The sequence below is a fragment of the Benincasa hispida genome, chromosome 10 (genome assembly GCF_027475165.1).
Source record: "Benincasa hispida cultivar pf3 chromosome 10, pf3_genome.v1.1, whole genome shotgun sequence".
NCBI lineage: Eukaryota > Viridiplantae > Streptophyta > Magnoliopsida > Cucurbitales > Cucurbitaceae > Benincasa > Benincasa hispida.
Genome location: NC_143487.1, coordinates 32,977,299 through 33,000,083, shown reverse-complemented (window position 1 = coordinate 33,000,083; position 22,785 = coordinate 32,977,299). Strand labels below are relative to the sequence as shown.

The 22,785-nt window shown below is 37.2% G+C and overlaps 1 protein-coding gene across 2 annotated transcripts; it reads right to left on the bottom strand.

Moving 5' to 3' along the window:
• Positions 1-531: 531 nt before the first annotated feature.
• On the bottom strand, positions 532-8,930 carry CBP20 (CAP-binding protein 20). Of its 2 annotated transcripts, XM_039044416.2 has the most exons (9): positions 8,181-8,930; positions 7,224-7,447; positions 6,518-6,656; positions 6,398-6,431; positions 1,851-1,955; positions 1,711-1,758; positions 1,494-1,603; positions 775-875; positions 532-664 (listed from the first exon to the last, which is right to left on the bottom strand). In XM_039044416.2, exons 1-8 carry the CDS (start codon positions 8,196-8,198, stop codon positions 801-803), a joined length of 753 nt encoding a protein of 250 aa, XP_038900344.1. In that variant the 5' UTR covers positions 8,199-8,930; the 3' UTR covers positions 532-664; positions 775-800. The 2 variants fall into 2 exon arrangements, with proteins under 2 accessions (XP_038900344.1, XP_038900343.1); XM_039044415.2 differs by having other exon boundaries at positions 532-875; positions 8,181-8,842.
• Between the last annotated feature and the right edge of the window lie 13,855 nt (positions 8,931-22,785).

Below are 22,785 nucleotides of genomic sequence, written 5' to 3'. Positions count from 1 at the left end.
CAGTCACTAGTCACAAGGAAACTTCATGTTATAAAAGAAATGGGCATAGCCGTAGAATTCAAGTGGTCAGTACTCTACCTCCACCTACACCTACAAGTCATTTTCCATTGCCTCAAAACTAGTAATCTTGCTTTTTCTGTATGGGAATGATATGAATCTGGAAATATGGGGTTGATAATTCAGGCCTCCAGTTGACCTTTTCCTATTACATCAAATTAGTTTATTAACCTTTTCAACCTTTAATCATGTTATCAATCCCACCAGCTCATAATTCAATCAAATTTGAAAACAATTCTAAATGGCACACATCTTGTGAGGGGGTCGATGAATCAATTCGATATTTTTGCAGCATGCACATGATTTCACTCGATTAAGACTTCCTAGATCAACGTTGAATTAGAGATAACCACAGAAAATCACTCGACAAATTTCACCTTTTCACATACCAACATCATTCCTTCAAACCCGCTTCCATGTCGAGCAAGCAAATGCTCTCTGTTATATACATCCAAAAAAACACACACTTCAAAGTACTTGGAAGAGAATTGGATTCTTCATTTGTCTCAAGATAGTTCCGACAGAATGCCCACTTGATTCTTATAATAATAAACAGTACAGACAGCCATTTATAGTCATTCCTTCACTAAAGGAAAGCGCAAAGTACCTAGTGGCATGAAAAAATAATAACTGGTTAGTTTTGACATGCACAAGTAATGAATTGTCCCTTATCACTTCATGCTGAACCACAAAACACCGATGTAAATGATTCCTCACATTATAATCTGAAAATAACCCTCGGGTTAGCGTCGCTGCTTTTGGTCATCATCATCCTCTTCATCAGAATCGCCACTCTCCCGGAACCTTGGATTTTTCTCCTGTAACAGTCTAACTGTTAAATACTGAAGCACGGCATATATAAAGCCAAAACCACGGAATAATGGTTCTAATATCTGGTGACAACCAAAGTTAACGGAATTCCTTAAAAGGGCAATGAAAGCCCACCGACCAAACATCCACCACAGACCTCGTTAACTACATCCAGAATTGCATATCTAAGAAAGTAATGTAAGCATCTGGTGCCTCTGTTGAAAATTTTAAGGACGTGGTTGGAGTAATTTTGGAATGACTATGGTCATGCTTTGGGTGCGATTTTGAAATGGTTAAGATCGCTTTTATTATTTTCAAAATCACTCTAAAAGCATGTTTTGATGATATGAAAATTGCATTTAAATTAATTTTGAAAGACTAAAGGCAAATTCCGGAGTGATTGGAACGTGAAAAAAGTCAGTTTAACATGTCAGAATCACTCCCAAACACAAAATTTAACTCAATCAAAATTACTTTGTATGAACTCCCTTTCAAAAGTGTAGAATCAAATGCTAAAATGACTATACAACAATTACTTTCAATAAATCCCTTCACTATAAATCATTCAAAATTATTTGTATGAACTCCCTTTCAAAAGTGTAAGGGAGGCATTGTTTAGAAATTACCGGTCTCGAATCATGATCAGGGTTTCTTCTAGACTCGTAATCTGAAGTTCTCTTAGAGCTTTCATGTGCATGGCGATCATCATCTCGATAGCGCTTACGATGGTGGTAATCTAGTTTTTGAAACAACAATAATGTAGTCCGATAAATATCAGAAAAATGCCAGAATGAAAATAAGTTCCCATTCACAGATAATTAAAATGCTTTAGAAATTTGATACCTCTACCATGACGATGCCCATGTCCATGGCTTCCACCATGTTTTCCATCTGCAGGAGAAAATGAAAATCATGAAAATAAAGCAACATCAAATCACGTTTATACACAATATCTATGCATAGCATCCCTCAAAGCAACTTACACTGAGTCATGACAGGCATAGAACCTAGCGAACCAGTACCATAATCCACAAGCTGCCTCTGTGCTTCCAACTCTTTCTGAACTAACTTTCCATAGCCACCTCTACGTTCAATTAATTAAGGAAACTAAAAAGAAATGTGAAATTTAAAGGACGAGAAGCATAAAAAATTAACATCATCAGAAATCACTTACACATGAATGAGTGTTGATATTAAATTTAAGAAAAGTTTAGAACGTGTGTCACATGCCAATTGAAGAACAAACAAGACAAAGAAGTAGGGTGATGATCATCAATGTTACACAACTCAACAGACTAATGATGCCATACAAATTCATGCAAGTTAGCCATTCTCGCTAATGGGGTTATAGATCCCTCTGAGAAATGTTTGCCTCTAGTTGTAATCTAGGAAGCGTGAACACCCTGTTTTAGGTCAAGTTCCAATGTGGGACGTGTTGGGCATGGATTGTCTACAATAGCGCTAGCCGTGTGTCCAACAAGCTAAAAAATATCTAGTATTACAAAGAGTTTGTCCTAATAACAAGCATGATAGAGACACGGTTTCAGAACAAAATAAAGCCCAGTCCATGCAAGCACAACCATAAAAGTGCCAAAAAAAAAAAAAAAAAAAAAAGAGGGAGATGCAAGCACAACCTTAAATGTTATGAAAATACAGGAGGAAAAAGACCCCAATAGGAAGTTACAAAAGACCTTTCCAAATGGAAAGGAACAAGGTAAAGCTATAGTGGTGATATAAGGGGAACATTTACACCAAGTTACAACCATATTAACTATAGCATAAAAGAGAATCTATGGATTGAGACTTCTTTTACTTGAAAGATTCTGCTGGTTCGTTCTTTCCATATAATCCAGCAAAAGGCTCTTATAAAATTCTCCCAAAATCATCCGTCTCCTTTTTTGAAGGGATGTCCACCAAGGGTATATGAAAGGAGAAGATTAGGATCCTTTCGGAGGGCAACTTTCCAATTGAGAAAAAATGAAAGAATACACAAGCGAACAAAAAACCAAGCCTACAAAAAAGGAAGGACTTCCATTACAGGAAGTGGCTCCAACTATGTAAAATCACACCTATAGAATAGTTACAAAAGATCTTCGAAATCGAAGCCCAAAGGAAAAAATGAAAACAAACAACGGACTGAAGCTCCCTATGATCCCTCTCAACTCACTTAAACACCCTATTGTTCCACTCGCCCCACAAAACCCATAAGACCGCACATACCCTAGCATGCCAAAGAAACTGGCCTTTCTCCCCAAAAGGCGGATTGAGGAGGAATTCCTCAATCATACATTGACATCTCTATAAGGAACACTCATCATACCGAACCATTTGGAAAAAGGAATACCAAACGCCACTCGCAAAGTCACATCGCCAAAGCATATGATTCAGGTCTTCCTTCGCCTTCCAACAAAGAATACAACAAAAAAGCCCAACAAGCATAGGCATCTTCCTGACAAGCCTGTCCAACATGTTAGCAATGACTATGAAGAATATCTCATCTTTCTAAGGACCTTAATCCTTAAAAGTACTAAGAAGGCCGACTCACCCAAGGAGGAAAGATCAACCAAACAATGAAAGAAAGACTTGCAAGAGAACCCTTCTAAAGGATTGGGGCCTCCAAAATCTGACATCCCTTTCCCCCAATCTAAAGGGGTGGCCCTTGAGTAAAGAAAGAAAAGCAACCACATCCGTAGCTTCCCTATCGGAAAGAGAACGACAGAACCCAAAAGAAAAGAAACAAAAGTTCTCGAACCAAACTAAAAAATCGACAACAAAATGATTTTTAAAAGACGATAGGTGATACAATCGAGGAAACATGACGCAAAGAAGTCTCTCCCATATCCGATGATCCTCCCAAAAATGAGTCTCTCCCCTTCCCTACCACGCAACGAATCCGATGAGCAAAAGAAGGAAACTCTTTCAAAATGTCATTCCACAAATTCCAGTGAGAACCTTTAATCCCTTTAGACAATCATTCAAAAAGATGGTGGCCATGTTTACTAGCAATGATTTTGGGCCTCAAAGAATTGGGCTCAAAGGAGAAGCACCATAACCATTTGGCTAAAGCCTAAAGCTTTTGTTACATATCCTAAGATTCCCAATTTCCAAACCCTCTAAAGAAACCGATCTCTCGATAATCTCCCATCCAATCTAGTGAGAACCTTTGCCTTTGCCTTTACCTTCACCAACCCCTACCCCGAGGAAGTCACACATCATCCTCTCTAGACACTTACAAACCTCACACGAATTCAAGGATACCACTCAAAACAGACTTGATCTAGGTAAGCCTACGTGCTTTTAAGAAAAGAAAAGAAAAGGAAAAAAAAAAAAAAAAAAAAACACCTTTCTTCCAAGAGGCTAGACTATTTCTAACTTTATCCATCACGAGGTTCCACAAGGAGAAACTTAGGATTATTTCCAAGAGGAAGGCCAAGATCAACCCACGGGAGACTGCTAACTTCACACCCAACCCACTCAACCCACCTCCCCCTCACAATTGATTCCCATAATACAGCATTTCCCTCTATTGGTGTTCAACCCCGATATTTCCTCGAAAAAGGCAAGGACATGATTCGACAATAAGAACAAGCTCTTCTTCCCCAAGCAAAAGAAGAGCGTATCATCAATAAATTGAAGATGGGAAAGAGTAACCCGATCCGCCCCCACCTCAAAAGGCTCAATGACATCACCTTCAAAACTTTTACTCACAATCCTACTTAGGACATCCACAATAAGGAGGAAAAGAAAGAGGGAAAGAGGATCTCCCTGCCTGAGGCCTCTCATCGCCACAACTTTGCCCCTAGGACTCCCATAAATGAGGAAGGAGAAACTTACATCCTTAAGCAACCCCACATCCACAACCACCATTTATAACAAAAACCTATCCTCTCCAAGACTTTGTCCAAAAACATCCAATCCACATGATAAGCCTTTTCAAAGTCAATCTTGAAGAGAACTCCTTCCTTCTTTTTGACTCTATAGTACTCAATCACCTCATTAGCTATAAGGGCTTGATCTACGATTTGTCTCCCAGCCACAAAACCCCTTGTGAATTAGCCAAAACTTCAGCAAGAATTTTGTACATGCTTGTGATTAAACTAATCGGTCTAAAATCCTACACCCTAGTCACGGTCTCCTTCTTCGGGACCAGACAAACAAACATTTCCGACATGGACTTGTTTAGAATGCCTCTTTCGAAGAATTCCTGAAAGACTTTGAATAAATCCTCTTTAACCAAAGTCCAGTTTTCTTGATAAAAGGCTAAAACAAACAAACATTTCCGACATGGACTTGTTTAGAATGCCTCTTTCGAAGAATTCCTGAAAGACTTTGAATAAATCCTCTTTAACAAACATTTCCGACATGGACTTGTTTACATCCTTAAGCAACCCCACATCCACAACCACCATTTATAACAAAAACCTATCCTCTCCAAGACTTTGTCCAAAAACATCCAATCCACATGATAAGCCTTTTCAAAGTCAATCTTGAAGAGAACTCCTTCCTTCTTTTTGACTCTATAGTACTCAATCACCTCATTAGCTATAAGGGCTTGATCTACGATTTGTCTCCCAGCCACAAAACCCCTTGTGAATTAGCCAAAACTTCAGCAAGAATTTTGTACATGCTTGTGATTAAACTAATCGGTCTAAAATCCTACACCCTAGTCACGGTCTCCTTCTTCGGGACCAGACAAACAAACATTTCCGACATGGACTTGTTTAGAATGCCTCTTTCGAAGAATTCCTGAAAGACTTTGAATAAATCCTCTTTAACCAAAGTCCAGTTTTCTTGATAAAAGGCTAAAGATAACTCATCTGACCCAGGGATTTAGAATTGCCACTCCTAGAAACAGCAAGCTAAATCTCCTCCACTATAAAGGGCTCGCATAAGCCAACCCTTTCTCCATCAGAAATAGGGTTCCAATCAATCCCTTGGACAAAGGGTTTAGAAGAAACTTCAGGCCCATAAAGATTAGAGAAGAAAGAGATAACTTCTTCCTCAATCTTCTTCACATTCCTAATAGCTTCTCCCGACTCATTAACCAAAGGCTCAATCCTATTCCGTCTCTTCCGACCACTGGCCACTATGTATTGCAATCAACATCCTTTGCCCAAGTCAACTTAACTTTTTGCCTCCAACTGCATGATTCCTTCCCTTCAATATTGTAATTTGTAGATTGACTTTGGCTTCATGTCTTTTGTGAAGTAAATTTTATATTTTTGTTAAATTTATATGTTTTATCTATTACGAAGTATTAAATATACACACACATTTTATTTAAATAAAAAGAGTAGGGTGTAACGTATCTATGTACTGTTATTTTAAAAATCGACATATTTTTGTGTCTTTTCTTTCGGGGTTGCAATAAATTTAACTATATGAAACCAGATTTATGTACTTTTGTTTAGAATCTTTAGATTGTGCCAAAAAACTATAAGTATATGCACATATAACAGTATGTATGTATGAAAAGAGAAATGAATATTGAGTTGGTAGTAAGTAACAGTGTTGAAAGAAAAAAGGATATCAGGATCATAGTCTGTTCGATATTCATCACGCACCTGAGAACAACGAAGGATATCAGGAAATAAACAGGTAGTGATGGTAAAGTCCAAGTAATGAATGTGACAAAGATCAGAAACAGTACCTGTCCACCACTTCGACCACGGCCCCATTGCCTGCCATCCTGAAATCCCCAATCAAAATCCACACGAATGGGACGATCATCAAGAATTGTTCCACTTATATATTTTACAGCATCCTCGGTATCCTCCCGAGAATAGTATCTAACAAAGTACAGATAAAATAAGCAGCCATTTAAAAAGATTTGCCCCATAATTTGAAAGGCTTAGAGGCAGATATATGTAAAGCATTTCTTGCAAGTGGGTACCAAGGCATGAGATTAGCAAACAATCACAAGGTTAAAATCAACCCAAATAGATATAATATCACTCATTATCAACTGCGTTCAAGTATTTGAAATAATTTTCACTAAACAGGTGACAATCATGAGGATAAAAAAAAACTTATGGGAGCATATGAAGTGATATCTATGGACAGAACAAAGCAGTAACTGCATTAATGGACCACGGATAGAAATTAGAGTATCTAAAGAAAAATCATCATAAAATTAAACCACAAGGTCAGTAGCACATATGGATAGTTTAGAAGAGACTACTCTCTCCCTCCCCTGACTCTTGTATGATTCTATCAACAGCAGACAGTTTTGAGCAGTAGAGACATAAATAAATAAGTTTAGTGTTAATTCCAATGTTAGAAAATTGTATGGTTGAATATTGATAAAAAAGTATATCAAGATATTCTACTAATTAGGAAGAATTATGAAGTCTTACAGGACAAAACAAAAGCCACAAGGTGTTTTTGAATTCTTATCCAAACCCATGATTATCTTCTTAATTTCTCCAGCTCGAGAAAAAAGCTCATAAACTTGCTCTTCTGTCGTATAAAAGGACATATTTCCCACATAAACAGTGGTTGAAGTCTGAAGTGCCACTTCAAATTCATCTTGTGTTCCATGAAATCTTCTATCCCGATAAACAGATAGCTTTGTTGGGTCCTACAAATGATAAAGTTGAAAGCAGGAATCTTGGCTTAGCATCATAGAAAAATCATCCATCGTCCAACTACTTATATGCGACATTATTCCTTTTGAACCAATGAGCTTTGAATGGTTTTCATCGTTTTAATATCAATGAGCTTTGAATGGTTTTCATCGTTTTAACATCAAGACACTACAATCAGTAAATAACAATAATCAGAGTACCCTTGGCCATAATGGTCAAAAAATAGTCAACTTCATCGCAACTGATTTAGCATATATTCTCAACCAACCAAAAGGTCAGAGGTTCAAATTTCACCAACTTCACTTAACTCAAAAGAATGGCGAGGTACAAAATCCATGCCTTTTGGGATAAGAAACAACAACCATTAGTTAAGATAATTTATACAGGACTGGGGGACTAGGTTTAATCTATTCAACAGGTACTGCCACCACAACAGGTCTAACGTCACTTGAAACACCAACCGCCTACTCCCCCGACGCTCAAACTAAATGGCAACATTTGGCACCAAAATGGGTCTCGCAAATAAAGTGAATGGAAATAAAACCATATATGACCAAGAATGGATATATATAAACTATGAAACATGTCTGGAAAGGGGACTTGTAAAGACATGTTTGAAACACCCAAAAACCCTAATGGAGCGGAAAACGAATTAACTAAGCAATGAAATATTGACGGCATGAAAAGATCTTGGTTATATAAAATGGAAATAAAAAGGCAATTTACCTTGAACAACGAAGCCATGAGCCCTAGAATAACAACATCTGGACCAAAACTCGAAACCCAGTTTAGGTAGAGCAACTAGCAGACATCAACTCAACAAACCAGAGGTTCAAAATGAAATCGCTTATATCAAGTGTTGTAAAATTGGGAAGTTAATCACCCAAGGCGAGAAACAGAAGGGAAAAGGGAAGAAGCAGAGGAGCAGAGATTAGAGGCAGTTCTAATGAAAGGTCGTTCAACTGAATCAATTGATCAATAGTTGACAAGCTCGCTGCAGCTGGAATTACAATTGATGACGAAGAATCTCTCCTTCACATTCTAAATGGTTTTCCTGCGGATTACAAAGCCTTTCGACCTCTATTCGCATCAGAGACACGACACTCACACTTGCTGAGTTGGAGGTTCTTCTCGACGCCGATGAAAAGGCAATCGGCAAGCAACAAACTTCGGTCGAGCCTCAACCAACGGCAATGCCTTTCAGACTTGGACGGACGCTGCTAATGGTGCTGATGGTGGACTATTTTCGAACATTTCGCGGTGGCGGCCATGGATTTAGAGGAAAAGCAAGAGGAAGAGGAAGACAAAATCGAACTGGGCAAAATTTTAAAAACCCTAACTTTGGCTATGGCCATTTCGGTAATGGGCCTCACAATTCATAAGGGCCCGTTCTTCTTCGGCCGATTTTCGTGGATCATACAGCCCAGCTTTCCATCAAATTTTGGGTTTTTCACATAGACCATAATTAAGGCACATACTCGAATAATAGCCAAAAAGTACTATTTGTTACAACAATAGCCAACAAGCCCGTAGTATTTACACAAAAATTGGAATACATTTACGGGTATTTGACTCAACAACATCTGGTATAATATAACAACTTAATGTTTGGTCCACCAACTTTAAATGTTGATGGAGTTAAGTTGGTATATTTTATCAACTCATCACAATCTCCTTTCTTCCAATGTGTCAATGACACCACCCAACTTGTCGACGACTATCGCTGCCACGCTCCAGTGAAAGTTCTTAAGAACATGCTTAATTTGGAGAATTTTTTCACACTAGATATATTTTTTCTATATTGAAAAGAAAGGTCATTTATATAGAGACTCTACCAGTAAGGTGTAACAAATATCGACAAGGTTACATAATAAAAATATATAAGAAAATACAGATGGCACGCTACTATTGGAGAAGAAGAATATTCCTTCTAACAACTTTCCAATAGTGGAACCATTTGGAATTTCACCGCCTCATCCTCTTAAACAAATTTATCATTCTTGCAATTGTATGTCTACTGGTTGGTGTGTTGATTGAATTGCTGACTAAATTGGTTTGACCACTGAATTCAATGTCCCTTTAAATGATTGGGTACTAGAAGAACTCCGAGTTTGGGCCGAAGACAAGAGAACTGAGCATGAGAGAGTGGTATTGTGAGATAGTTAACCAGTTGGTCTAAAATGGGAACATACCAAACATCAATAAGGCTTTTGAGAACCTACTCTCAAACGAAATGGACACTGATCTCTATATGTTTTGTTCAGGCATAAAATACGGGATTAACTACCAAGGCTCCAACACTTAAGTCATCACACCAGAAAAAAAAGGCTTAATCTTGGAAGTGACTCCCAACTCTGCTATTATAGTAAAGTGATACTACCATAGTATGAGCTAACAACCACCATTTTTCGGTCTAGAACTGTTAATATTTAACAATTCCATGTAAGTGTGACCCCTCGCTTTCGGTGCCAGAGTCCCACCGTAGGGAAGAAGCAGATTAGGACAAGAGACTAAATTGCCTTATCCTCTTACAGGAGATCAAATAAAGAAACGCGCAAAACTGTCATCCTTTAGGGGGACACTCCCAGGGTGCCTCGAGGCGATGCGCAGTAACTTTATTCAACCCAATGAGGGAGATCGAGGGATATGTTGTCGCACTTCCCACTCCCACTTACTATGAACACTATCTCCATCCACCTTGATATTGACCTACCCAAACACCATCCGTTAGGGGGACACGCCAAAGGTGCCTCGAGGCCGAGGGTAGATCTCACGGTGTGGACTATTTAGGAGATACGTGAAAAGTTTAAGTGAAGCATCTTATGCCCCAAGTACCTCCCACTGAATGTTCTACCTAGGGGTTCATTAACCTAGACAATCCGGCTACTGATTTTTGTCTAAGTCGTCTTTTTAAAACTCTGCTCATAAACAACATTTGTCTATGAAATACGAACAAGTTCAAGTGGTCACATTTAAACACTTTAATGGATTGTCCTTAACTTGCATGCATGCATCAAATCTATCTAATTCACCTTTCCAAGTAAGTTCCCAAGTAAGAGTGTCACGTTTTCGTCAACTTAAATACCCCAGCTTAGACAGAACCTGCCTTAGACAAAAAGTCTCTTATAGATAGATTTGCTACACTTTAATCTTTTATTAGCCAATTCAATCCTATTAAACTGATTAAAAAATTAAAGTCTTAGTGTTGCTAATAATATTAGAACCGTGATCTTATATTTATGTGATCCAAGTTTTAAACACTTCAAAATCAATAATTAAACCTAAGTGAGCATGCATGTCTTTCTTATTTCTTTTAGTTCTAATTTCTCTTTAACTTTTAAAAAGAAACAACTAAAAACCATTGTGCACAACAATGTATTTATAACATTTATAAAGTAACCTATGTGTCATGCTTCATGCAATGTCCAGTCATTATTATACATAACTTTTATATATACGCATAACAACCAAGAAAGCATGCTACCATTCACCCTTATACTATAACAGTTATAATATAAAGATGATGCATGTCAATGCTTTTTATGCATGCATAAACATAACTCTTATATTATATGATGTATGAGCATGCTCTTACATAATTAAATCATGTTTCTCTAAATTATAACATTTACAATAAAAAGATGATGCATGACCAATGCATAACCTAAGGTGGGATTTACTATATGTTCATACCATATGACATATAAAAATCATACATCGTATGTAATTAAATTAAGGATTAATGGATCGGGATAAGCCTTTACTTAAAAGGGGAATGAAATAACCCTATCTATTACATTTTTCATCGAGCAAACCGAGTCTTGAACCGCCAGGAGGACTCCATCGTGAGTAAATGCCAAAGGTAGATAATTGTCCAGGGCACACTAGATGATAGGCGCAAAAGCTAAACGATCGCGTAGACAACTACGAGGCTGCAAAGCCTGATCGTCTATGGATCGCTTAATGCGACGACAAGTAAACGGTTTATCTTACGTTACTAAGCGATCGTGTAGTGCTGAGCTAAACGATCATCTAGTGTGTGTGCGCGTTAAACGATATATGAGCATCTCATCGTCTACACGACTCGATACTAGCGATCGCTTACCCATAATCTACACAATGCGATCAACCTTTGATCGTCTTCTTCCTCGAATAACTGCAACGTTTGCTCCAATCTTCTTTCGAAAGACTCAAGACTCAAACAGACTTTGAATTACATACTCGATAACGATTATTAATGCCCAAAAACGCAGGGACAACCACAAATGTAAAAGAATGAAATCAAATCAAGGCTAACATCCACAAAAACATCCATTATCCGCACATCCATAGCAATTTAACAATTAAACAGAGCAGACATGCACCCACCAAGAATGTATATGTAATTTGTTTCAACAATGAAATTGGAATATCATAACCTGGCTCTAATACCAATTGAATGAGCTCTTAACGAAGAACATCCATGAGCGCATTCGGATCTTTTCGATTTCATTATGATCGAAATACAACATATAAATTCTAGCATACAATTATGCAAATTCACACTAATTAAAGGCATGCTTTGAACACTAAAATACAAGGAAAGAGTTCTCATACCAATTGAAGACCCCCTTCAACCTTTGGAACTTGGATGCAGCGAAAGACCTCTACGCAAACTTTATCGCCCAGCAAACCAGTCGGCGTTAACAGCACGATCAATCACGAACAAGTGAACAGCAACGAGGATGACACCATCAAAATGGAGTACTTGGTAGTCTCAGAGTGAGAATCCAAAGTGTGGTATTTGGTGAAGTTGGTAGAGGTTGGAGAAAGAACAAACCGTGTAGATGATAGGCAAATGGGAGAGAAAAGGTAGCCATGTGCTTATCATTTAGAAGAAGCTACACGATCGTGTAGGTTTACTAAGTGATCGTTTAGTAAATGGTAGACGATCGTTTAGAAAATTTGGCACATTATGCGATCGTTTAGGAAAGCTAAGCGATCGTTTAGGGACTAGCATGCGATCATTTAGACACTGGCATGCGATCGCGATGAGCAACTATCGTATGGGCTCTCAAACTATGTGATCATTACGTTTTCACACCGATGCCAATTTTTCTGAACCTTTGCAAAATTAAACAAATTTTCATTTTATTCATCGGTTACCATAACCAAATGCGATTACTCCCACTAACGCAGGACCGAGAGAAGTTTTAGGCCAATTATCATATAATTAACCAATTTAATAATCAATGAATATAATCATATTATATTCTTACCCTATAGTTTATATCACATATCTACTATAGTAATTTCTCCTCTACTTGATATAAATCATATTTATATATAATTTCCTCCAAAATAATGTATTTTATACATTTACTTAATTATATCATATATAATCAACCAGTTCAATTATATCATATATAATCGACCTCCCTCTAGTCAATTTGAACATTTCAAACCGACCCAAACACTGATTCTCGACTTTATCCAAGCTACCCAGGGTACCTAATAGACCTGTGGCTTGAAGCTCCAATAGTCCGTGAATAGCTGACTAAACTCTTTAGCCACGAGAGTCAAGATCCACCATCTGTTAACTGCCAAGCATTCCACTAAAGACCAACAGCTAAACTCTTCTTACCACAAATATATTTCTATGTCCATCGAGTATAACCAATCATGAGTACGATGACCCTTCACAGATGCTCGTAAGTACAGCTGGGCCAATTTACCGTTTTGCCCTGTAGTTACATCCCACTCCTTAAATATCATTGACTTCTCTAATGAACAATACAACATAGTCCAACTATGTGTGAACACCTCTCGGGTCAAGAGAAGCTGTGTGGTGCCACATCATTCAAGCCTTGGAATCAGCCCTTAAGGTAGCTATCTATCTACTTACCCCTGCATCGAGGAAGGAGTAAATTTCATCTTATGTAGCTGAGTTCCTGGCTCCCAAATCAGATAAATCCCCAAATAGTAAGTTTGAATCGGCGACCTAGCCACTCGCACCCATACAAATCAAAAGACCGCCCTTAATGGCAAGAGTTCCCAACTCACTCAGGACTGAGGTAATGATACCATGGTCATCCTAGTGAAGTGAAGTCTCTATCATGAACGGTGTTATATAACGAGACGTTAACACTTCATGGTTAGGTCTTATACAAACTCTTTGTATAGGATGCCCCCGCTCGCATGTCCCCTATACAAATGATCAGGATCAGACCATCTGTGACAAGTCACAACACTTGTGACCATTTCACAAAGAGGGCCACATCCGTACAAGATAAGGTTTCCCCTCTATATCCATATATTATAGACCATTTTAGTTATCACTCAAGACATGATCCATATGTATGTCACCACATATATGCTTAAGTTATATACAGATAACTAGGGATTTTATTATGTTTATTGGTTTGTGGTAAAGTAAATAAAACATGCAACTGAGAAAAATACAAGATGTGAAGTAAATATCATATATTATACAACACAAGTGTTCGTACAATGTGTTTACAAACTATAGGACGCGAGACTTTAGGGCATCAACCCCAATAATAGACATCCTTCTCAAGTTTGTCATTTAAGAATGCATTGTTGAAGTCAAGTTGTCAGAGTGGCCATCCATTTGTTACCGTTAAACTTACAACAACCCAAATTATCGTAGCTTTGACCACCAGACTAAAGGTTTTAAAAAAAATTGACATTCGGGCTTTGATGAAAGCCCTTTACAACCCATCAAGTTTTATACCTCTAAATAGATCCATCGGCCTTGTACTTGATCCGAAAAATCCAATTCTTGCCAACAATATTGTACAATAGGATGGAGGAACAAGCTGCCACATTTGATTTTTCTACGAGAGCAGAATATTCACAATCCATGGCATTTTTCCACTACAGCGTGGTGATAGCATCCTTTAACCTTGTTGAATCTGTAACAGACCAATCGATAAAGGACTTCGACAGTCATGCTTTTAGTTTAAAAATTCCTACCTTAAGAAGACAATGGAAGAGGAGAAGGATTATATGGTGGGGATTGAAGTTGACAGTCGGGTGGTGAAAAGCACGTGGGAACATTAGAGGATGAATATATGGGTGGGCTTGTCAGTTGGGATGTGGAGGAAGGTGGGTTAAAGGCAGGTTGGCCCACGAGTTAATTAGGTGAGTAGGTGGATCAATAATGGATTAGTCTAAAAGTATTTGGGAGTGGAGAGGGTTATTGGGGTTGGGCTTAAATGGGGGTAATGGGTAAATTTATGTTTGACAGTGTTGAGGTTGATGCCCTAAATCTCGTAGGGTCCTATAGTTTGTAATTGTAATGTACAAACATTTTATTTATATTATAAAATATTTGATGTTTTATTTCAAAATTAGTTACATTAACCACAAACCAATAAATTAACATTCAGGGTTATCTTGTAGCTTAAACATGTATGTGAGACATACGGATGAATCATGTTTAAGTGATGACCTAAATGGTCTGTAATAGATGAATAAGGCTGGATACCTTATCCTGGTGACACTACAAGCATGGCCCGCTTTGTAGGTGTTACAATTGTTGTAAAGTGCCACAAATGATCTGATCCTGATCATTCATGTAGAGATATGTGAGCGGAGATATTCTATACAAAGGAGTCTGTATAAGACCAGACCACGAAATGTTTAGTCTCATCATATAATGTCGTTTATAATAGATACTTACATTTCACCAGGATGACCATAGGCAACATGACCTGAATCCTGAGTGAGTTGTGAACTCCTGTCTACGAGGGCAATCCTTTGATTTGTATAGGTGAGAGTGGTCAAACCGCCGACTCAATAACCCTACCATTTTAGGGATTCATTTGACTGTGGAGCTGGAAACACACCCAAGATGGAATGTCACACCCCGCTCTAGATTACCCTCTTAATCTGGATGGAGAAGGTGACTGCAGCAGTTATCAACCCTTTTGCTAGCACTTACTGCCTATCTAACCTGTTGAATTTGCTCAAACTCATACATACATTTCATCAATATACTGAACAAATTAACTCAGAACTTAACACATTTACATTATAGGGTTTTATAGCATTTCATACATGAATATAACAACTTAATGAACCTCATCTAGGATACTAGTCCCTATCTGACAGATATATGTCTAGTACAGGTCTTCAATTAAGCTTCGTTCAACCTGACTCTTTAAGTGGCAGAGCAGCAACAGAGAAGTCTTTTGGGAATTGACCACTACCTGAAAGGAAAACATATGAAAATATGAACTAGAAGCCCAATGAGTGACTAACATTTAAAGTATAATGATCATACATAAATTTCATATTAAAACTGAAAGCTTTCACTGAAAACATAAACTTGGCAATTATTATTCATGTCATCATCAACATCACATAGCACTTTACTTACTTTGCTAGACTATGTCTTAGTTAGTCTAGAGTGGCCCTTTTGCTCACTTCTTATCATTCTTTATCGCATTATTACTTAACTGGGAAGACACCCTTTTTGTTCACTTCCTACAATCATAACTTGCATCCTTAGTTGAGGGAGAACCTTTACTCAATTCCTCAACGTCAATCCATAGCTAATGTGGAGTGATCTCGACACTACCAATAACAAATTTTCTTGCATTCATGTAATTATAGTTTAAGTACCGTCATACCTTAGGTACTACTGCTCAGATACCTTCTCCGTGTACTTTAGTATCGAGCTATTCAAATTCTAAGGCAAAGCTTCAGTACCTTCTCCGTGTACTTTAGTACTGAGCTATTTAATTTCTAAGATTGAGCTTCAGTACCTTCTCTGTGTACTTCAGTATTGAGCTACTCATACTCAACTTGTATATTCTCATCTCTTAATGACTTGCCCAAAACATTCTATACTAACACATCCTCATGGTCATTGAAATGCATAACATAAGTATAACATTAATGTGAGATGTGTTGCTTGGTAACTATTTAAGAATAGCTGTCATAAATAGCTTTCAATAAACATGCATTACTAAACATTCATAAGTATTAGCAATTTACTTAAAACATTTAAGGCATTTAGAGTCACTCATAGTCTTTGGCAATCCTTTTCATGTATATGCTTACTGTGCATTGAACACTTAGCCCAATTCTTAGGCCTTAACTTGCCTAGGCAACAACTTCATTATCATGCGTCCATGCCTTGCGTCAATGCCTTGCATCAGGCGTTCAAGCCTCCTATGCGACCAAGCCTTCAGCTCACGCCTATTGCCCATCGTATAGCAACCTTTGCGCCCATCGTTTAGCACATGCGCCCATCTTGTGGCATATCAACGCATGCCCCATGCGTCCTTCTGGTTGCGCCCATAAACTCCAATGCAACCTTGCGCTTATGGCTTCAATATGCATTGTATAGTTTAATGCTTCTCAGCGCGTCCTTGCGCCAATTCAACCTCTAACGCATGCGCTCATCAGCATCATCAAACCCTTAAAGTTACTTGCTTGTTCAACCCAAGCAGTTGCCTGCTTGCTCAAAATTCCAGATTTAATTTTCAATTTTAATAACTAATTTTCCTGGCCTTTTCTCAAGAAATTTTCTTCTATAAACATTCTCTAAAATGTCTTCAAGCTTAACTTAAAATTTTAGCTCAGAATTCCTCGTGGTTTTGTCAGAATCCTCAAATCATCAAGACTGGCCCAACTTACCCCAGAATTCGACCTCCAGCTGGATTCTTCATACTTCAGCTTGATTCTGCTAGAATCGCCTTCCGGCATTTCAACCTCAGTAACTAGACATACTCAGGGTTTGAATGACTCTAGAATTACTTCATTTTCACGAGCAAACTTCTCTCAACCTCTGTTTGAATTCGAGCTTCCCCTTTTTAAACTAAGGGTTGTATGTTCTCCTTTTAACATTAAGCTGCCACCTCATCCTTAAAGGATAATATCAAACCTGAGTATGACAGTTGGCTTAGCTGATCAATCACCAAGATGATCTTTCCCTCTTGGTTATCGACACAAGGGTCAGCTCCCAAGCCAACGCTTGTAACCACATGGCTGCATACCTTCTTCTCAACGTATCGTGCAATCTAGCTAACGCATAGCTCACTTAGAGACTATTGCATCCCTTCTTTGGTTGCATACTTCTAAGCCAACGCATGTCCTAGCCTACGCATAGTTGTTTTATCATATCAACCATGCGTTAAGCCTTCCTCATTTCATAGCATAACTTTAGCGTGCATCACATACTCCATCATCTAGCTCGTCGTCTAGTACTGTTGCCGCATGACACCATCGCGTAACGTTGCCGCATACCATCGGGTAGCATTGTCGCACACCATCGGGTAGCATGGTCGCATACCATCAGGTAGCATTGTCCCTTTTACTACCCGATCAACCAGTGCGCGCAACTCCAACGCCCAGTGCCTATGTCAACTTGAGGTTGTCGCACGCTTTGCCAACCTCTCACGATATAAGTTGTCGCATGCCTTATCAACGCATCATGCCTTATGCGTTCATCCTTAGTACCAACGCATAATTTATCCTTGTCTTCAACACTTAGCCTCTACAAGCCTTGGTTGCTACACATGCAATCTCATGCGTCCACACTTCTCCATCAACGCATGCCTATAATTTGCTTCCATAATTAGCCAAATTTTTACTTGTTATATTATCTAAAACTCACCCGACTAAGTATTTCTAACACTTAGAATTTTCTTCCTCCATCTTCCTACTTCCTTTACCTCCTTTCATAATTTTACTTAACACATTTGTTACTCACTTTTGTAGGAAAAATGGAGTACGGGGTTGACATGGAATTCACTCCTTCCCCATTGTCGGGGTAAGTAGATAAATTTCTCCCTTGAGGGCTCATTCCAAGGCTTGAACAATGTGGCGCCACACCCTCTCCTAGCCGAGAGGGGTTTGATCATAGTTGGACTATGGTTTATTGTTCATTAGAAGGATCGGTGGTACTTAAGGAGTTAGGTGTAACTACGAAGGCAAAACGATATTCTGGCCTAGATGTACTTACGAAAAATTTGTGAAGGGTCATCGTACTATTAATTGGTTATATCCAATGGAAACATAAATATAACTGTAGTGCAAAGAGTGTAATTGTCGGTCTTTAGTAGAGTGTTCGATAACTAACGGATGGTGAATAATTTAATTAAAGAGTTTAATTAATTATTCACGTATGGTTGGAGCTTCAAGCTATAAATCCACGAGATCCCCTCGGTAGCTCAACAGGATTAAACCAGAATAAGTTTTTGGATTAATTTGAATGGCTCAAATTAATTGAGAGAATTAATTATATATGATATAATTAAATAAATTTTAATTATATGTGGCACAATTACTATAATGTATTTGATACATTATATTATTTATGAGAGAAAATAAATATTTGAATATGATTCAAATATTAATTATATGAGTTTGATTCATAAAATTAATTTAATGTAAATATGATTTATATTAAAGGCCTTTGGTGAGCGATAATTGAAACTATATGTTATATTGTATTTAATACAATATAAAAACTATAGGTTATATGTTACATATGATATAACATATAGTTATATATGTATATATATATATACACACATGTATGTATGTATGTATATATTAAATTAAATTAATTTTTAATTCAATTTGTTTTGAATTATTGGGAGGGAAATAAATTCCCTCCCCAATAATCTCTCAACCCACGTATTGTATGGAGAGTTATTAACTTGTTCATCTTCTTCCTGCAAAAGAGATGTGAAAATCACAAAAGTTTTTTTTAGTGTATTTTATAGAATAGTTCTGTGAGTTTTACTACTTCTTCGTCCCCTCTTCCTCTCTTCTCTTAATCTTCTCCCTTCCTTCACCAAGATCACTAGAGCCCACACCTCCTAGGTTATCTACTTGAAAATACTGAGGTCTCCAATTGATGGTGTCCCAATTGGCCTTTTTAGTTGTCGTTTGTGATTTGTACAGAGAAGGGACTTTAGATGAAGAAGGTTTTCAAAGGTAAGGGTTTCTGAAACCCTAATTCTTTCTTTTGTTTGCATACTGTAAATGCATTTTTTTTCTGTTATTGTCTGTAAAATTGCAATTCTGTGAAAATTGGAAATTTTAGGACGATCTTGCTTCCGCTCAAAGGCCCTTCATATGGTTCCTTCAAGGTCTAGTACATAACATCGCATACATCATGCTGTCAACAACCAATGCATAGGGGATCCATCTCATTTCCTCAACCTCTTGAGGTGTCTTGGGATACTGTTCCTTAGACAATATGACTCAATGCTTGAAAGGTAAGAAACTTCTCTGGGAGTTATGCATCGAATATATTTTGTCAATGTACAATGCTTGAGACAGAATTAGCATTTTGTTCTTTTGATCTTTAAAGATTTGAATTCCCAGAACAAACTGAGCCTTTCCCAAATATTTCATTTGGAATTAGGTCTCTAGCCAGTTCTTAACTTCAGTTAGTAGACTTACATTATTCCCAATTAGTATGATATTCTATACAAATGATCTGATCTTAACCATTCGTGTGTAGACATATGAGTGGTGATATATTATACAAAGGAGTTTGTATAAGACCAGACCACTAAACGTTTAGTCTCATTATATAACATCGTTCATAACAGATACTTACATTTCACCAGAATGACCATAGGAAACATGATCTGAATCCTGAGTGAGTTGTGAACTCCTGCCTATGAGGGCGGTCATTTGATTTGTATGGGTGAGAGTGGCCAGATTACCGACTCAACTAGCCTACCATTTTAGGGATTCGTCTCATTGGGGAGATGGGAACACAACTACACAAGAAGGAATTCACCCATTCCCCAATGTTGGAGTAAGTTGATGAATTACTTCCTTAAAGACTGATTCCGGGGCTTGAATAATGTGGCACCACACCCTCTCTTGGCCCGAGAGGTTTGATCATAGTTGGACTATGATTTATTGTTCATTAGAGGGATCAATGGTACTTAAGGAGAGATGTGACTATGGGAAAAATGGTAATTTTTGGCCCAACTACTTATGAGCAATTTGTGAATGGTCATTGTACTGTTGACTGATTATATCCAATAGACACATAAATATATTTGTAGTGGAAAGAGTGTACCTGACAGTTTTTTGTGGAGTGCCCGTCAGTTAACAGATGATGAATAATTTAATTAAAGAGTTTAATTAATTATTCATGTACCATTTGGAGCTTCAATCTACAGGTGCATGATGTCCCTCGGTAGCTCAACAAGATTAAATGAGAATCAATTTTTGATTAATTTGAATTTTTCAAATTTATTGAAGGAATTAATTATATATAATATAATTGTTATAATGTATTTGATACATTATAATATAAAGTTTATTTTAGAGGAAAAAATGTTTGAATATGATTCAAATATTAATTATGTGAATTGGATTCATATCATTAAATTTAATATAAATGTGATTTATATTAAATGTCATTAGTGAGAGAAAAGAAACTACAGGTTATATTGTATATGATACAATATTAAAACTATATGTTATACGTTATATTGATATAACGTAAAGTTTATGATAAGATAATTATCATATTAATATATATTAAATTATTTATTTAATTAAATATATTAATTAATATTTATTTTTTTTCAATTAATTGAGGGAGGGAGTTGTAACTCCCTCCCCCTTTTTCTCTTCTAATCGTGGAAGTGGGAAAGGAAATGGGTTAGTTATTTTTCTTCTTGCAAGAACATAAGAGGCATAGTGCTTTCTGTAGAATTCCCGTGTGATCTCTCTTCCTCTCGCAAAAAATTTCCCTTCCCTCACTAAATTTAAAATAGCCAGAACCCACTCCTCCTGGGTTCTTATCCCAGAGAATACCAAGGTTTCCTTACTGTGGTGCCCAATTGGCCATTCACAGTTCATGATTGTTCGTGGGAAATGATACGTGAAGATTTGAGTTCTTTAAAGGTAAGGGTTTTTTAAACCCCTTTGGTTATGTCTAAAGCATGTTGCATGTTTAAAATTAAATGTATGATTTTCTGTTCTCTGTCAAAATTTTCAATTCTGAGAAAATGAGATTCGAAAGATCCGCTTCCGCTCAAGGATCCCTTCACTGTGGATCCTTCAGACAGAATGGGTCAGGCTGGGCTACTGGGTAAAGGATTTAATTGGACATGATTATTTTGGGCTTGATTATCATCGGAGGATTGAAGGTTAAGTCTGAACTCTTGTGAAAAAAAGGAATTCATCTTCATTAAAATTACATGCCTCGAGATGTATATCCTCCCCGATTCATCAACACATTTGTATCCGTTGTGTTGTAGGCTTGGTCTTAGATACACACATTTTGTGGAATATAATTGGAACTTGTGATTTTGATAAGGCCTTAGGCAAGGAAAGCAAGCACATCCAAATGTTTTCAACCCTGAAAAATTTAATTTGTTATTAAACATAAGCTCAATTAGAGACTTGCCTCAAATTGTAGTGGAGATGAGGCCATTTATCAGGAATATAGATGTAGCAAAGGCATTTCACCAATAGCAAAGAGGTAGAGAGACTTTGCCAATAATGTTTTATTTAAATAATTAATTAAACAATTTAATTATTTAATTAAATTCTAATTTAATATCAAATATTAAACTAATCAAATACCTAATTAAATATGAATCATGTTAATATTAATTCAATATTTAAACCAATATGTAAATATTCTAATCTCTTTGATTTCGTTCAATTTCGATAAATTAAATGTTTAATTATATCGAATGCAATTAACCAAACCCTAAATTGAATTTGAACACTTCAAATTTAAAACCCTAATTTCGAATTTGAACATTTCAAATGCGCTCAATTCACTCATCCAAGATATAATTTTACGAGCTAGTAAAAGAACCTTATGGACCTATAGATCATGAGCTCCAACGATTTGAGATTAATTGGCTAAACTCTTTATACTGAATTAATCAATATTTGTTAACTACCAAGACATACCACTTTAGCTTGATAGTTGCACTCTCCTCACTATAGATATATTTCTGTCCAATTTAACCATAATTAGTAAGTCAATCATTCACAAGCTATTCGTATTTACAGCTAGGTCAAAATTACCGTTTTACCCTTATAAATACATCTTGCTCCTTATGCTCCCACTAAACCTTTATTGAACAATTAGTTTATAGTCCAACTAATAAACCATGTCCCTCTCAATCATGAGAGGGCGAAGCCCCGTTATTCAAGACTGGGAATTAGTACTTAAGAGAAACCTATCGGCTAACCTTAAATCGAGTAGGAGTGAATTTCATCTTTCAGGACTATGTCCTTAGCTATCTATCCGGTCTTATCCCCAAAATGGGAGGTTTATTAAGCAGTGTTATTAGACTATTCTCACCCATGCAGATCAAAG

Excerpts from the sequence above, each read along its gene's own strand:
- CBP20 (XM_039044416.2), bottom strand. Across the intron at positions 1,759-1,850 it reads TATGCCTGTCATGACTCAGT|ATGGAAAACATGGTGGAAGC; the intron begins GTAAGTTGCTTT and ends TTTCTCCTGCAG. Across the intron at positions 876-1,493 it reads CTGATCATGATTCGAGACCG|GAGAAAAATCCAAGGTTCCG; the intron begins GTAATTTCTAAA and ends AGACTGTTACAG.